General features: G+C 42.2%; 1 protein-coding gene across 1 annotated transcript in view; it reads left to right on the plus strand.

The window, feature by feature from the left end:
- The first annotated feature begins 409 nt into the window (after nt 1-409).
- Nucleotides 410-17,767, plus strand: part of top3b (DNA topoisomerase III beta) — a 19,246-nt gene continuing 1,888 nt past the window's right edge. Inside the window, exons 1-15 of the mRNA XM_034541922.1 lie at nt 410-679; nt 5,071-5,202; nt 6,691-6,797; nt 6,899-6,973; nt 7,567-7,763; nt 8,497-8,653; nt 8,741-8,854; nt 9,429-9,519; nt 10,064-10,218; nt 10,933-11,038; nt 11,223-11,369; nt 11,821-11,994; nt 12,542-12,670; nt 13,041-13,190; nt 14,384-14,484. Of these exons, the coding sequence (XP_034397813.1) occupies nt 610-679; nt 5,071-5,202; nt 6,691-6,797; nt 6,899-6,973; nt 7,567-7,763; nt 8,497-8,653; nt 8,741-8,854; nt 9,429-9,519; nt 10,064-10,218; nt 10,933-11,038; nt 11,223-11,369; nt 11,821-11,994; nt 12,542-12,670; nt 13,041-13,190; nt 14,384-14,484 (1,905 nt within the window). The 5' untranslated portion in view covers nt 410-609. The remainder of the gene's footprint in view (nt 680-5,070; nt 5,203-6,690; nt 6,798-6,898; nt 6,974-7,566; nt 7,764-8,496; nt 8,654-8,740; nt 8,855-9,428; nt 9,520-10,063; nt 10,219-10,932; nt 11,039-11,222; nt 11,370-11,820; nt 11,995-12,541; nt 12,671-13,040; nt 13,191-14,383; nt 14,485-17,767) is intronic.

Here is a 17,767-nt window from a genome sequence, read left to right on the forward strand (position 1 = left end):
TCTTGGTTGGGAATGCAGGATCTAGTGGGCGAAATTAAATAGGAAAGAGGAGAGGATTCTAACTAGACTGAGGAATGGACACACCAGTCTGTTGTTGGACAGCATAATCATGTCAGTGGGAAGTCTGTGAATAATAATAAACTGTGGACCATGTTCTGTTGTTCCCTAGTTGTACAACTGGACTCAGAGAGATTGAACAAACACAGGAGTAATGCACTTTGAATGTTGGAGACTTCTTCTACAGTATTTAGGGTCAGCGAGACTAATGAATACATTTGAGGATTCTTTTTCTCTTCATTCTTTTTGTGTGGTTAACATTTATTGTCTTTGTTTTGTTGTCGGGTGAGAGAGAGGAGATATCAACCCGCCCTCCACACGAGTGGGGGGCGCCGACGCCCTCTGGAGCCGCGAGTCAACCGCTAAAGCCAAAGAAGAAGAAACGTGCGCGTAAACTGTCATGGCCGCTCTCGTGCTCAACCGGTTCTGTTAGCAAGCAAAGTAATGCTAAATCGGCGTTAGTTTCTTTGCGGTGGAGTGGTTCGGTCCGGTGGAGGAAGAGAACGTTCCGCTCTCAGGTCAGCTAACGCTCGCGCTCGCCCTTCTTCCACCATGAGGACGGTTCTGATGGTGGCAGAGAAGCCATCCTTGGCGCAGTCCATTGCCAAAATCCTGTCCAAAGGTGGGTAGCATGTATCTGTGATGTGTATATGTTGACATGGTAATAACATGTCTATTGTATAACATCGTCATCATATACACTGGTTTCTTTACCCAGCCTTTCCCTTTTTAAAGAATGTAACATAGTAATGTGTACATTTTAACTGACATGTTCATTTTGTACCAAGTAGTTTTCCTCGTAATTAATACAACTTCTTCTAATTAACAATACTTTGACTTAAGTAATATATCGTAGACCTTTGTACAGAATACTTAAAGAGTAAGTTTCCTCCCTGCTGAAACACCAATGTGTACGTAGGAGTGTTGCTGATGGATTCAGGTCCCAGTGTTTTAGTGCAAGGTATTTGAATTCTACATAATGTGTTAAAACATTTGACTCTCAGCTGATCTGGGGCCAGCTGACGGTACTGTATGTTAAAGTAATGTAGACCAAGCAGTTCATGTGGTGCTTTTCTATTTAATGTAACTAACGAAATCAGCAAGGAACTCGGAAGCTAGCGAGCTAGCTAGCTAACCAGCACCCAAAGAAGTGACTTGTAAGGACTTGTGCTTCATCCACACACACTTGTCACAGCACAGGAAAGCACATGGCTATCGCCAGAGTTCTTCATGGTCTGGCTGCTTAATTTCCAGGTAGACAGGTGTGACTGGCCGTGTTCGGGGACAGGCCCTTCAGCCACAACTTTGGGGTTGAGTTACTTTAAGATTAGCGGGCAGGATAAAGGCGACACACACTGGAATGGTGAAATTTTTTTTTTATGGCTACTGGAAAACGGTAACAATGAGTGAAATGGACTATTTCCCCAGAAACCATCATCTTTACGTCATGCACTATCCTAACAAACACTTACTCTTGGTGTTCACCAAGGTTCTAAACAGACATTAAAGCGGTCTGTTCAGCTGTGCCTGGAGATGGCACATATACAGGCTATGGTGATGAGCTCAAAGTCCAGGGAGTAGCTGGTGGTGGGGAAGCAGCTGGGGTTTTTCTTGAGCACCGGCATCCTCAGGGACACAGGGATGGTCTCCAGACCAAAAGTAGTGTCCAGTCCCCTGCAGGAGTGGCTGGTGTGGCAGCTGGCCTCATGGATGACCTGAGGCACCCGGTTCAAGTCAATGTTCTCCCTGGTGAGAGATGAAGAGCAGGGAGTAATAATAATAATAATAATGCATTTAATTTATATAGCACTTTTCATGATACTCAAAGACCCTTCACATAATTATAACATCCTAAAAGCTAAAAATAAATAAATAAGAATAACTAAAATACAGGTAAAACAAATAGGGACTTTCTGAGTCGCTCGGACCCTAATAAAAAACAAATAAACAATCACACATTAAAAGCAGTTCTGAACAGGTGGGTTTTAATTTGCGATTTGAATAAGGAAAGATCAGTGCAGTCTCGGATAACATTGAGACATTGCTTTTGAGTTCTTCAAATGTATTTCTTTGGTGTGTTGGTGCTTAAACATGAAACACAAATATAGAATAGAAGAAATTGACAATAAACATATCTCAAATTGCCTTATTTTTTTGGGAAAGATATGTACAATGTAGCCTAGTCCAGCCCAGTATGTATAAATACTGCTGTAGCGAAAAGATTTCCCCTTCAGGGATAAATAAAGTATCTCTATCTATGAGCTTGGCAGGAATATATATTCTTATGGCTGTGCAAAGGTTCACAATATTAAGAATAAAAACAATATGTCTACTTTGCCTACTTTTTATAAAATGTTTCAGTGGAAAAGGTTGGCTTCAGACCTGGGAGCGACGTGCTACATGTCATGTATACTCACACGTAGGTCCAAGTTGCAATGCTGCGCTCGTTGATGCGGCTGGGCAGGTTGACCAGCTGGCTGTAGTAGTCCTGCAGGCTGTATGTGCAGAAGGCTTGGTCCACACACTGGTCTCCCATTGGCATGGCCAGACACGGGTGGAGGGCCATCAGGCACAGCAGAAAGAATCGCAACAGCTGGATACAGAGAATAACTAGGATTGTAAAGTGAGGACTCTGACCTTTACAGACCAGTGCAGGAGTCTTGTTTGGTGGATTTTATTGCCACCTCTACTGCAGTTCTAATTCTTTTATTTTAATACCAGCAGTCGGGACGGCTGGTCTGTCGACCACTTTGGTCCAAACTGAAACATCTCAATAATTACTGGATGGATTTCCATGAAAGTCTGTACAGACATTGTGGTGATCCCTCAAAGATTACTGCTAATCACTTCTCTGACAATTTGTCTAGCACTGAAAATACAATGTTGTCCTATCGTACAAAAACTAATCGCATTCCAATTAAACAGGTTTATTAAGAAATTCTATCTTTTTATATTAGCTCCAGCTAACCTAAATGAACTGCAATGTGCTGCTCAGATTCTGTCCCACATCTCTTGTGTTAGGAAGGGATCTCACAGCCATACCTATTTCAATGTGCATATTGGTGCGATGGAAAAATGTGAACATATCCTTTAAAACTATAACTGGTCTATTCATCATCATCATCATAATCATAGAGGCAGGTATCTTACCTGTTCCATGGCAGAAGTTCCTGACTGGAGATTGATGGGATGGAGCGTCTGCTTATTGCCGTGGGGTCAGTGATGGGTGCTCTGCGACCTGTATCTGGACCTGCCTCTATTTATATGTTCCTGGTCCTTGCCAGGATCTCTTGGGGGGCATATTGGTCTCTGAGTCTCATCATAATAGTTTGTGTCCATGTTCCCTTCATTAGCATTCAGCCTTGAGAGATTAATTCAGAGATGACGTCAGTGTGTAGCATTGAGCCCAGGTAACTATGGGAGTACCCTCACTTACTGAGAACAGGGACACAGTCGGCCATTAGAGGACTCATGTTCCTGCCTCACCACCCTGACCTCCGGTAACTCTACAGCTGACTCATCACCCAGTGGAGGCTCTAGTTTTAGAAGTCATTTAATGGTTACGTTGTTGAGCGCATTTGAGAAGTTTGACCAAAAATCCATAATATATATATATATATATATATATATATATAAAAATCAACTTTAATCTCACTACATCTTCTTTAATATTGGCATATTACAGGTTGCATTATTCTATGTAGTTTTTATTTAATTTTTTCTCCATCCTGCATAGGATTACAACACACCACTGTATGTTAAATCTCAAAAATAAAATTAATTTCAATTCAATTCAGTTCAATTCAGTTTATTTTGTATAGCCCAATATCACAAATTACAAATTTGCCTCAGAGGGCTTTACAATCTGTACACATACGACATCCCTGACCTTTGACCTCACATCGGATCAGGAAAAACTGCCAAAAAATAACCTTTCACAGGGAAAAAAGGGAAGAACCCTTCAGGAGAGCAACAGAGGAGGATCCCTCTCCCCGGATGGACAGAAGCAATAGATGTCATGTGTACAGATGAACAGCATTTACAAAGTTACATAAACACATTACATGAATATGACAATGTATGAATGGAACTCCAATCCATGAAACAGAAGGAGGTAGAGAGGAGGGGGCGGGGCATCAGCAGGGCCAAGGTGGGAGGCCGGCTCACCAGGCATCAGACACCTCCAGGTCCAATGGACCCTATGAGACGTGAAGTCACAACGACTCCGGGGAGGAAGCAGAGTTAATAAGGTGCAATGGAGAGATGTAAATGTATCCATAAGGAGAGAGAGAAGAGGAGAGAGGTGCTCAGTGTATCCTAAAACATGCCAACATTAACACAACAGTTAGTAAAAAATTGATTCTTCTCCAAAAATTGCAGCGCTTTCCTCATCCAGTGTGAACCCAGCGTTCGAGTTCTAGATGGTTAAATATTTAATGTTTCTCATTCTTTTGTGTTTACACACCTTGACATTTTCTCCCGTATTCAGTCTTATCTTTTGTAAAAAAAAAAAAGATCTGTGATTAGATAAAACTATCAAATACAAAATGAGTTAACAAACCTGGTGCATGCTTTTTATCAAACGTTTCTTAGATTCTTTGAGTTGCTCAGCCTTCTAAACCTCATTGAAGATGTACGTCTTTAAACATTGCTCACAAATACATTGTTGTCTTTTATGTTTCATTGATGTGTGATAGCTCTTGAACAATGATGGAGCTCTATGGCACTGAGGAATAATGTTAAATCAGGCTCTTGTTAGTAGGACACATTCATAATAATCCACAAATCCATCCTTAGTTATTAAGGAGCAGTGGGCTGCAGTGAAGCCACTGGGGTTTCAGTGTCTTGCTCAAGGGCACTTCAACATGAACTATGGGGAGAGCGGGGCAATATTATTTCCTCTGCTATTCATCACTTTAGTTTAATCCATTGTATTCCATTTCATAAACTTCAGTTAGCCTTTTTAAATGACTATTGACTGAGTATCCCTCATCTCTTCTCCTCTTCCTTAAGGAACGTGTACAAGTCGCAAGGGACTCAACGGAGCGTGCTCAGTGCACGAATACCCCGGCAGCTTCCAGGGCCAGAGTGTTCGCTTTAAGATGACTTCTGTTTGTGGACATGTGATGAGTCTGGATTTCATCGGTGGGTATTCAACATGGAATCATAGTGGTCCGCCTCATTTACATCAAAACGTGTGTAACATTGAAATGTAACACACACACACAATGCAGAACTTCTGTTTGCTTTTCTTAAAGAGCTGTTGAACTGGATTGATCCAAAAGCAGTAACACACAGACACACACACACACACACACATACATACATACACGTATACACACGCATACATACACACACACACATACAGTACATGCATACATATACATACACGCACGCATATGCATGCACACACAAATACGTACTCGTACTCATACATACACGCACATACCCTCATACGTACACGCACATACACATGCACGCACATACACTTATGCACGCACACATACATACACACGCACATACACATATGCACGCGCACACACACACACACACACATACATCCTATAGTGTTTCAGTAAAGTGAAGTATAAATCAGTGTACACTTAACACCTTGATGTGGATCTTGTTATGTGCCCTTAAGCAGAGCGAGGGATCAGTCCCATGTGACTGATCCTCTACTGCCAACAGCACCTGAACAGCTTGTTTTTGCTGACTCTGTGCTTTAATGTCTCACCTTGCACTAGTGGTGTACAGGTCGCACTCCAAAAGCATTGGCACATCACTGTTAGGTGGGGTTACTGTTGAAAAACCACCCGGTCAAAGGTGACGGATGCTTGCAACTTGAACCAGTGAGATAGGAAGGAATAAAAAGTCTAGAAAGTACACCGGTATGCAGCGGGCCGGTCAGCTGATGAGCCATGACCACTGACCTGCATAACCGGCCAATCACCTCAATGGTCACATTTACACAAACGTAATCAACGGTAACGTCACAGCCACACAATTAAACCTGTTTGACCTCCTAACACTAGCTCTAAGTAGCTTCTGATACATCATTAAAACTACTAATGCCAAGATCTTTAATATATACGTGTGTAACAAAAGCCACTAAGATAACGGTCTCGCACCAACATCTAGCTTTGAGAAATTGGCCTCAGGTCCTGGTGATCCTTCATTGAACTAGAAATGATTGGAAGATAGAGAATGCATGAATAAATAAAAAACACAATTTATTTGGCATTCTTTTAATTTGCATGATGTCTACAAAGACGTTACATTGACCGCGGGGCGGTTGAAATGAGTGCTCGACTCCTTCAGAAGCATTTACATTGACGTTTAAAGAGGGGGAAAAAAGAAATGTATTATTAAATATACCTTCACCGTCTGTGCTTCAAGATTATACCGAGATATAGAATTTAGGCCCTACACTTTTCTGCCTTGAGTTAAGTTGCTCTTGAAGACGGTGTTCATATACAGACCGGTGCATCATAAATCATGACTTCCTCAACATCCTAATCTTCCAGCTTCTTAATCATATGCATATATTCTAAAACATCTTATATTGGTTTCAACCTCTTCAGCATCCAAACTCTTTGGTTTCCTCATAAATGTACAAACACCTTTTGTTTCCAGGCATGTACAACAACTGGGACAAGGTGGACCCTGCTGAACTCTTTAGCAAGGCCCCCACAGAAAAGAAGGAGGCCAACCCCAAACTCAACATGGTGAAGTTCCTCCAGGTCAGTGTGGCTGCCCAGCAACTGGTTTTCACAAGACATTGGTGCTCACTGCATTCTGTGTGCTCAGCCGGCGGCCTCCTGTCCCTGTGTGTTCATGTCAGGTTGAAGCCAGAGGCTGTGACTACGTGGTTCTATGGCTGGACTGTGATAAAGAAGGCGAGAACATCTGCTTTGAGGTACTTCAGGCCCCATTTAGGATAAGGCTGGTATTCACATGTGAACTGTATACGTTTTATGGATAATGAAGCCCCACAAAGCACACCAGAAGCTCTGTCTGAATAGTACATTTCAATTTGGAGGTCAAAAGACATGAACAGTGTGGTTAAATTGTGTTGCAATGTCAGAGTTTATCAGATGTCTAGATTAGATAACTGTTCCATAATCCAAAAACCGCTTATCCTATTTAGGGGCGCTGGAGCCGATCCCACCTGACACTGGGTGAAGGCAGGATATTTCCTTTTTGAAATATATTGCTTAAATAATCCTGTAATATGTAAAATATCATCCGTATCGTAGACATCTAATCAACGTTGATGTTTCAACCTCATTTCTACCCACTGATTGATTCCGTCAGATTTGTTTCTAATACTTGACTGTACTCAAATCCAGACAATACCTTCCAACCCACTGAGGCTAGTGCAGGCATGTTTTTCCTACTATAAAAATCAAATATGAAGTTACTCTTTAAGTTGATACGGTCTTGGATCATATGTAAGTGTGCCTGCATTTCTATTGTCATCTTGCTACCATTATTTCTCTTGCCTCACAGGTACTGGATGCTGTCCAGCCCGTGATGAACCAGGGGGGCGTCAGGGACCAAACGGTCTACCGCGCCAAGTTCAGCTCCATCACCGACACCGACATCTGGAACGCCATGAACTGCCTTGGAGAGCCCAACCGCAATGAAGCCCTGTCCGTGGATGCACGCCAGGAGCTGGACCTGCGCATCGGCTGTGCCTTCACCCGGTACCGTTCTCCAGCCACTCACCGCCCCTTGTGCTACATTCCCTGCACCTTTCTTCAAAAGCAATAGTCTTGATTTCATCAGATGCACGGGTCTGAGGAGAGTGAGAGAGCAAAAATAAGTGTTAGTTAACACTATAATAAGCCTTGCGGCATAGAATCCTGATATATTTGATTTAGGGCTGCAACAACGAATCGATAAAATTGATTATTAAAATAGTTGGCAACGAATTGCATTATCGATTCGTTGTCGCGCGATTATTACGCCACCCAATAAGACGCGGAGATGTTTGAGTATAAAAAATAAAAAAAGTTGAGTTGAGCGCGGAGCGAAAAAAAAAGCCGGTAGAGCAAAGACCATCGGAGAGACCCGTAACGTTGTGCGAGAACTTGTTTCCTGCGTTTTATAGACAAGTGCATCTTATTTATGTACAATTGCTTTTTTTCTTTTAAAAATGTGCAGGTGCGGCCTATAGATAGGTGCGCTCTATAGTCCGGAATTTACGGTACCTGTTACCTGTGCATTTTTTTTTTTAATAAAGGTTTGGAAATTAATGATTTTAAAAAGAATCGAACAAATAATCGACAGATTAATCGATTATTAAAATAATCGTTAGTTGCAGCCCTAATTTCATTTCATAAATTCCCTCCAGCCTCAGACAGTTATCAGTAGTTGTAGATTCCCTACTCTGTGAGTTTGATTACAACTGTCCTTTGTTGGTCAAATATTATTCAGGTTCCAGACCAAATATTTCCAGGGTAAGTACGGCAATCTAGACTCCTCCTTAATCTCATTTGGACCATGCCAGACCCCAACACTAGGCTTCTGTGTGGAACGCCACGACAAGATCCAGTCCTTTAAACCCGAGACGTACTGGGTCATCCAGGCAAAGGTACGGCCCCTGGTTTCATTCCCCTTGACGGTATCAGCTCCTTCTTCACTCCGCGCTGTATTGACCGGCACGCTGTGTTTTGTTCAGGTATTCAGAGGAAAGGACAGCCCACTGACACTGGACTGGAACAGGGTGAGGGTCTTCGACAGGGATGTGGGTCAGATGTTTGTCAACCTGACCAAGACATCCAGGGAGGCGCAGGTACATCAATAAATAATGCATTGTTTTATTTGGTTGAAAATATGGGAAATAAAACCTGACTGATGCTACTGGAATGACATCAATATTTGAGATTTCTTTTATTAGTGCAGAGCCTGTTCGGAGCGGGCCGGTTGCTTGTAGCATTGTGGAGCATCGCTGGTTGAGCCGGGGAAGTGAATTACAGTTTGACTGTAACTTGCATATCCGGCCTCCAGCTGCAGACAACTAGTCCTCCACAGACACGGGCATGCTCGTTAGTTCATATCCAACGGGTCCAAATTTCAGCAACTTCAACAGTGCTCGTGCTCGGTTGCCTAGCAATACACCCAGCAAGTGTGACGTAGACTGGATAGAAGGTTCTAGAGAAATAATTGGTTTTTTTTTTCATTTATTTTGATGTGATTTTTTTAATCGTTGTGTTTTTTCCTGTATTTCAAATCAGCAAATATTAAAGAAACTTAAACCTGGAACCAAAACTTGACAAGAGCATTTGTGGGAGTGCTAACGAAGTCATCTTCCACCACCCGATAGATTGACTCTGATGTAAAGCGGTGTCACTGCTCTCTTCATACAGGTGGAGTCCGTGAGTAAGAAAGAGAAGGTGAAGCAGAGGCCCCAGGCCTTGAACACTGTGGAGATGTTGAGAGTGGGCAGCTCTGCCTTAGGTATGTTCACATCAACACAACTTTAACCATTAGTGTGTGTGTGTGTCACAATTTCCAGATCCCAAGGTGATGTCATCAAATAGCTTGAAAATTAGCATATCCTCCCAACCGGGAAGCACTTTTGCTTTAGAAATGAGATGGCGATAATGTTTCTGTCCATTGACTGTCTGTGTTTTTAGAGTCAAGTAAATGCAACTTATAGTAATGATAATTGCAGTAGGTGTCGGAGAGCTGGTTCCATAAAAGAGGAGCTTGATAACTGAAGGCTCTGGCTCCCATCCTACTTTTTAAGACTCTAGTAGTGCCACATTTAGTGAGGTCCGATCTTTCAATGCATATGATACACTGAATATAATGGCAAGATACATGAGGCTTAGGAAACACTCTACTTCTTAATAGGATCATCTTGTTGGATTGTTTTATTTTCATGTGATTTGCTGACTAAGAAACATGTGGAATATTCAGCCTTAGTCTTTGAAAGAATTATAATTCTAAACTATAAATGAAGATTTAGAGAACCATGTGATCCTTTTCGATGTCTCAGGCATGGGTCCCCAGCATACCATGCAGATTGCAGAGCGCCTGTATATTCAGGGCTACATCAGCTACCCACGGACTGAAACAACCCACTACCCAGAGAACTTTGACCTGAAGGGAACACTGAAGCAGCAGGCCAACAATCCTATGTGGGCAGAGGAGGTGAGCCCCACTGTGGGACCAAGTCTTAGGCTTAGGCCTTTGTATAACACAGACCAGTGGTGAGCAGGGTCGCCCTTCAATCAGAGGATCGGCGGCTCGATCCCCGGCTCCGCTAGCCCATGTCTATGTCTCCTTGGGCAAGACACTTAACCCCAAATGTCTCCCGTAGACATTTTGTTAGTTACTGCTGATGGTCAGGTGAAACCTTAGCTCCTCCCATCAGTGTATGAATGGGTGTGAATGATGTCATCTAATGTTAAAGAGCTTTGAGTGGTCGGAAGACTAGAAAAGAGTACAGGTCCATTTACCATTAAAGGTCCCTGCTGATGCCCCTTCTCTATTCCTCCTTCTGTGTACATGGAGTGTGGTTATCTGGATCGTAGTCCATACCTACTACATTATATGAATCATTTCTATCATATTCATTAAAGGTGTTGTTACTTCCCTTTTTTTTCCTGTTTTGGGGAGTTTTTCCTGATCCGATGTGAGGTCAAAGGTCAGGGATGTCTCATTTGTTCGTATTGTAAAGCCCTCTGAGGATAATTTGTGAATTTGGGCTGTACAAAATGAACTGAATTGGAACACAAACTGTGAACAAGGATACATCAGCTTTATGCCCTGATACTTTCAGGGCCAGTGGTGTATGCTTATAGAAACCGATTGATTGTGGATAAACATAAATGTGTTTCTAAAAGAACCGTTTTACTCCATCAGGTGAAGGCTCTGCTTTCAACTGGTTTAAACCGACCCAGGAAAGGAGCTGATGTCGGAGACCATCCACCTATCACTCCCATGCGTGCTGCCTCAGAAGCGGAACTGGGTGAGTCATATAACTAATTAAATAATGGATAATAGATCATACATGTCCCATATGAGATCAAAAAGTACCGGCAAGATGAAAAGAATAGTCATTCGTACACACTAGAAGGTCGGAGACCTTGTACTGGAACATCCGCTTCACGATAAACCTCTAACCCCGGTTCTTCCTCCTCTGCTATTCACAGGAAGTGACGGCTGGCGGCTATATGACTACATCACACGCCATTTCATTGCCACCGTCAGTCAGGACTGCAAATACCTACAGACCACCATTGACTTCAACATTGGCAAAGAGGCCTTCTCGTGTAGTGGCAAAACCCTGATATCAGCAGGTAAAGACCGTCCATCTGCTTCCACAACATTTGTTTGCAAGAAATAAGAACATGTGATAAAAGCGTAACGGTGATTTAAACCGAGAAGATTAGAAATTACGTTTCAAAACAATAAAGCAACATACCTCAAATTACACGTTTAAACATTTTTTGTAATTGAGCTAGGTTAGCACAATCTGATCGCCCCTTCTCCTTCTAAACTGCTTGAATACTTGTTTGCCCTCCTAAAAGAGGTTGTGGTCTTACAGGGACTTCCTGTTTCCATAGTTGATCATTTGGATTGGACAGGGCCACAGATGTTTGTTAGATTGGCATATTACTAAAGTTTTAGCCGGCAAAGACATTAGCCTGATTTAATAAATCACAAGTTTAAAACTAGCTAGGAGTCAATAAGAAGTAAGGAAAGACTAGGTTTAACCCACTTCACGCTAAGTGCAACTTCTCTACCCAGGTTACACTGTAGTGATGCCATGGCAGGGCATTCCTCTGGAAGAGGCCATGCCTGTTTGTGAGCGTGGAGACACGTTCACAGTGGACGAGATCAAGCTGGTGGAAAAGCAGACCAGCCCCCCAGACTACCTGACCGAGGCTGAACTCATCACCCTCATGGAGAAACATGGCATTGGTATAACTCTATACGTCTGTTCTATTCTTTGTTACTGAAGGGTTTCGTAAGCTTGTGCAGAGTGTTGGCCTCAATGTGTCGCTCCAGTTTTGATCTACAGCAGTGAGAGAATATACCAAAATGCATCCATGTAAATGACACCTCCAGTAATTAGATTGGTGATTAGATTTGCTTTCTGGCCTTTGTACATAATAATAATAATGATAATAATGTACACTTTATTGATCCAACATTAGGGAAATTCTTCTCTGCATGCTTAGTGATCCTTAGTTATTAAGGAGCAGTGGGCTGCAGTGAAGCAACTGGGGGTTCAGTGTCTTGCTCAAGGACGCTTCAACATGAACTATGGGGAGAGCGGGGATCGAACCGGCTACCTTGTGGTTACGGGACGACCACTCTCCCCGTGATCCCCGTACAGCTGACCCATATATGCAAAACGGTCTTTATTCAGCACTACGTCTTTAAGAGGACCTCCATTACCACATTGATCTGCAGAGGGATGCTGGTGATGAGGAACCGTTTTACAGATGTTGCCGTCTGTCCTCAGGCACAGATGCCAGCATTCCTGTCCACATCAACAACGTCTGCCAGAGGAACTATGTGACCGTTGAGAATGGACGCAAGTTGAAGCCAACCAACCTGGGCATTGTCCTGGTCCATGGTTACTACAAGACAGGTCATTAGACTTATATTATTAGTGCACATTTCTCTGACATGTATATGGGATTTATAGCTGTGCAGGTTTGTAGGACAGAATCATCTTTGTTCACTGTGTTAACTGATGCTGGTGTGTGTATGTATGTATGTATGTATGTATGTATGTATGCATGCATCATTTACATACATACATACATACATATATATATATATATATATATATATATATATATATATATATATATATATATATATATATATATATATATATATATATATATCTCTATATACACATCTCTATCTCTATCTATCCAGTCCAGTTCATTCAAATTCATATGCCACCTTTTATTAGAATGTAAATGTGTGATTGGCTGCGTGTGTCTTTGCAGATGCGGAGCTGGTGCTTCCCACTATACGTAGCGCTGTGGAGAAGCAGCTGACCCTTATCTCCCTGGGTAAGGCTAACTTCCAGCAGGTCCTGCAACACACGCTGGACATCTTCAAGAGGAAGTTTCACTACTTTGTGGACTCCATCCCCAGTAAGTTCACTGCACCTTTGACACACGAGCCCAATGACTGTTCCATCACACATGTTGGATCTTTTGGTTGACAATCATGGGATGCTAAACCAACGTGCCGCTGTCGCTTCACTCATCCCCACAGCGTCATCCTCTTGGCTGTGTGCTGGTGACAACCAGCTCAGGTCCTCTGAGCTCACTTCATTTCAGTTCAACAAGATATCACAAACAGAAACTACACCCAAATACTTTAGGGATGAGAGTCATCATTCACTGTCCATCGTGGTCAAAGAGTTGCTCCCTCAGCAGCGTGCCATTCTCCTCTCTTCTTGCCCTGCTCTCGCTTGGTGTTGGACAACATGACACCTCCCTTCTTCACTCAAAAGTGACAAATGGCAATCTGTAACCAGGACACTATGTTGTCAATTAGTCGTTTGACAAAACGTGTATCTGCAACTGTGTCCTTCATTGAGAGTTTCAACTTCTTGAACCGGGAGAATTACATTCGCTGCTTTTCTTTGTCTCAGATTAAGATATCTTGAATATTTGGGGGTTTTGGATTGGTGGAAAGTGATCGTTACTCATATGATCAACATATATAACTGATCTTCTGGTATAATACCCAACATACTTAGGCATGGATTCTTAATTACTATACAACTCATTCTCAAAGGATCTTTTTTTCCAATAAATCTTAAAGATCGGGCGTGCGAGTATATGGACTGAAGAGTAGACGCGATACAAAACCCCCTTTTGGCTCCTGAAGCCTTATTTTGCACTCCAGTTGTCTGGTTTATGTGTGAATGGACTCTAGTGTGACAAACGGTGACGGCTGACTCGTGTGAACGGATCATGCGTGGGTTGAATGCATATCGGCAGGTCAGCATTATATACGTGCAATGTATAAAATGGCTGTAGTGTCGCTGCGCTACATTTGATCAAATAAGATGATAATCTGGTACGTCCCTCTTCCCCTCGTACAGTGCTCGAAGCAAAATCCACTAACTAATTCACTAACTTAACTAACTCATTTAAATCAATGGAAATGTTGCTGCAACAGTGGCACAGCTGTATGGACTGTAGGGAGCATGCATTGTAATTGCAAGTTAAACTATATCTAGCAAGTAGAAGAGGGTGATGCACGCACACACACACCTCAAACATTCCTCCGCTCAGTCCTATCCAGCTCCCACTTTCTGTCTGTGTGTTTACAGGCATGGATGAGTTGATGGAGGTCTCCTTTTCCCCCATTGCTGCCTCCGGGAAGCCCCTGTCTCGCTGTGGCAAGTGTCACCGCTTCATGAAGTACATCCAGGTGAGCAGAAGAGTCCAAACTAATCATTTATAGAAAGCATGCGTGGAGATTGGAGTGCAAGAGTGTCTGACATTAAGAATGTGAGTATCTCAATGACATTACCTCGCGAAATAAAGGTTACGATATGACTTTTTTTTAAAAAGTGCAGTTAACATCACAAGCAATGATAATTGCTCAAAGTAAATCTAAAAAAAGTGAAGAAAGGTGCTTAAGCAAAACTGACATTTTTTACTTGGATAAAGATTACACGTGATAAATAACTTCAGTCTTTGTTATTTGATAACTGAAGAAATGAAAGAATTTGTGAAGGGGGAAATCCAAATGTCCAATATCTTTAATGTTGAACCCTGCTGAATATGTCACTTCCTGTTGTGCTTTGGCCTCCTAAGTTCAGCTTTAAAAAAAGAGCTTTAAAACCCTTAAGCTGACGTGTTCCCTTTATTAGCATTTCAGCCTGACAGAACCACTTTTAAAACCATGAATGAATCATGAGGCTGCAGATCTTTTTGTCATTGAATCTGAATATAAATGCGTAATGGGTTGCTTTTGACTGTTAAGTGGTCTGTTTTGATGGAAACCCCAAGGTAGTCCACGAATGAATCAAAGTATTCTGGAAGCTGCGTAAGATGAAGAACTTGCATGTTTAGATTGCTTCATTTAGTTTCAAGGAACTTTGTCTGTCATGGAAGTGAATCCAGCACATGGAGGTGTCATGTGCTTCAGCAATACATTTATGTCTTTCCTTTATTGTGTTGTATATTTAATTTGGCATGTTTGTCGACGCACAATAACCCATCATGCGTTTGAAAACACAAGGGTGCTGAAGCCTTCAGTGATCTCGGACCTTTTCATATATCTCACATTGTTGAATGTGATTGCAGTCTTGAGTAGTGTTGTTGTTCAAACCGGATAGATATTAAGGGACAACTGTGGTTCAGTGGGAGAGGATTGGTAGTTCGATCCCCGCCTCCGCTAGACCATGTTGATGTGTCCTTTAGCAACTTAACCCCGAATTTAGACTCATTCCTACATCGCAGGCTGTTGGAATGAGTCTAAATGATTAGTTAGTCCTGATGGGCAGGTGGTAACTTGGATGGTAGCTCCATTCTCTCTCCTGACCACCAGGGGGTGACTCCTCTGGTTGTATAGAAGTCTGCTTCATGTGTTAAACCTGCATTCTCTCTCCTGACCACCAGGGGCGACTCCTCTTGTTGTATAGAAGTCTATGCTTCATGTGTTAAAGCTGCATTCTCTCTACTGACGACCAGGGGGCGATTCCTCTGGTTGTATAGAAGTCTGCTTCATGTGTTAAACCTGCATTCTCTCTCCTGACCACCAGGGAGCGACTCCTCTGGTTGTATAGAAGTCTGCTTCATGTGTTAAACCTGCATTCTCTCTCCTGACCACCAGGGGGTGACTCCTCTGGTTGTATAGAAGTCTATGCTTCATGTGTTAAAGCTGCATTCTCTCTACTGACCACCAGGGGGCGACTCCTCTGGTTGTATAGAAGTCTATGCTTCATGTGTTAAAGCTGCATTCTCTCTACTGACCACCAGGGGGCGACTCCTCTGGTTGTATAGAAGTCTATATAAATGACTACTCTTGATTTATTCCCTCAGTAAACATGAGTTTATGGTCTCAATCTCTAGTTTCAAGCTTCTTTAATACAGAATGATGTTCATTTAGTAAATGATGGTCCATGTAGAGTCAAACTGACAATAAAGCAAGGTATGTTTTAGGGCGGGGCTTTGGGGCGATTGACATGTCGTGTTCGTTCGTGTTTTTTCGTCTCCGCCTTCTTTTCTCTAAAATCAACAATCCGCTCCTTGGTTCTACTGACGTTGAGCAGCAGGTTGTTCTCTGAGCTCGTCAAACTTTGTTACTTGTTTATTATGAACTACTTTGCTGGTATGTCATCGTGAGTTTGGAAAATGGTAAACTATTTTAGGAGAATTTTATTCCTTTACTACCATTTAAACGGTAGAGAAATAATGGAATGTCGGGTGTCCCCTGCTGGGTTTGAACCGGGTACCCTGGGGTTTATAGTCGACACTTTAACCAGAGCCTCTCCTTTAAGTTGTCTTCTGTTTAGCAGGCTGAACTATAAATATTTGCAATGCAGTTATCAAAATGGTAGTGTAAATGCACCCTGAAATATAAAAATGTTATCTGATTTAAGGGCATTTTTGTACAGTGCGTATTACGCATTTATTATTTATTGTGACTGTTTCAAAACTTTTTACAACATCACATCTCCAGAATCCAAACAACCTGTGAAACCTGTGAGTTTCTTCACATATTGCAAAACAGATTGCAGCCTCTGTGATATTCCAAGTTGCCATGGAGACACTTGGGCTCCATCATGGTAACCCAGCAACCTGTCACCCAATCCCAATTTGGGGACGAGATGATCCAGTGTTGCTCGTCTCATTCACTATCTGCTCTCTGGGGGGGGGCCTTAATTATATTTAATGATAATTATAATAAAAGTCATTACATGTAAACGTTAAAGAAAATCAATATTAATGACATCTCGCGTTGTTTGCAATGCACTTGCCAACCAAAGAGTGTATGAAAATGACATAAACAGTCAAACCAGACGTGTTAATTGAGCTAGTGAGCCGTAACTAGAAGCACATTTCAGTGGTTAAAGATATGAACCAACAAAAACCTCAAATCAAATGTTGCTTAATATTTCATCAGCACTGTCTGCTCTCCTCAGAGCAGAGGAGAGGGCCGGACTACCGACACACGTCATCAGCTGATGAAATTATCATTTGTAAGATAACGTTAACTAGGGTTAAAGAAATGCAGAACAGAGCAATAATCTTCTGATACTAGGTAAGTATTGACCAAGTATGATTGTAGTTTTCATAAAGTGTTTGAGTAAAATCGCTGCAGTGAACATTACTTTATTGATTGAGTCTTGGTTTATTCTACAGAGACGGATGCAGCATATAGAACACAGACACTGTAAACAGAGTATCAGAGGAGTAACCATGGAGACTGTCATCTCATCTTCATCACAGAGCCAGAGACAGCTCTCGCATGATTACTCCTCATCATAAGAATGAGTAAATAAATAGTGTTCACCTATAAAAACGTCTTTAAAAAAAGAAAAGATATCCAGGGTGGTGGACACGCTGATTGTCACCATCAATCTGACGGTCAACATGTAAATACTGGACGTGTGTTCTGTTGCACAACAGAGGCTCGTTTCTATGCCACGGGTTGGTTAGGTGAGGCCGTGATGTTCTCCTCTTCCTGTTTCAACTGTTCAGAC

This window comes from Cyclopterus lumpus, chromosome 9 (genome assembly GCF_009769545.1).
Source record: "Cyclopterus lumpus isolate fCycLum1 chromosome 9, fCycLum1.pri, whole genome shotgun sequence".
Taxonomy (NCBI): domain Eukaryota; kingdom Metazoa; phylum Chordata; class Actinopteri; order Perciformes; family Cyclopteridae; genus Cyclopterus; species Cyclopterus lumpus.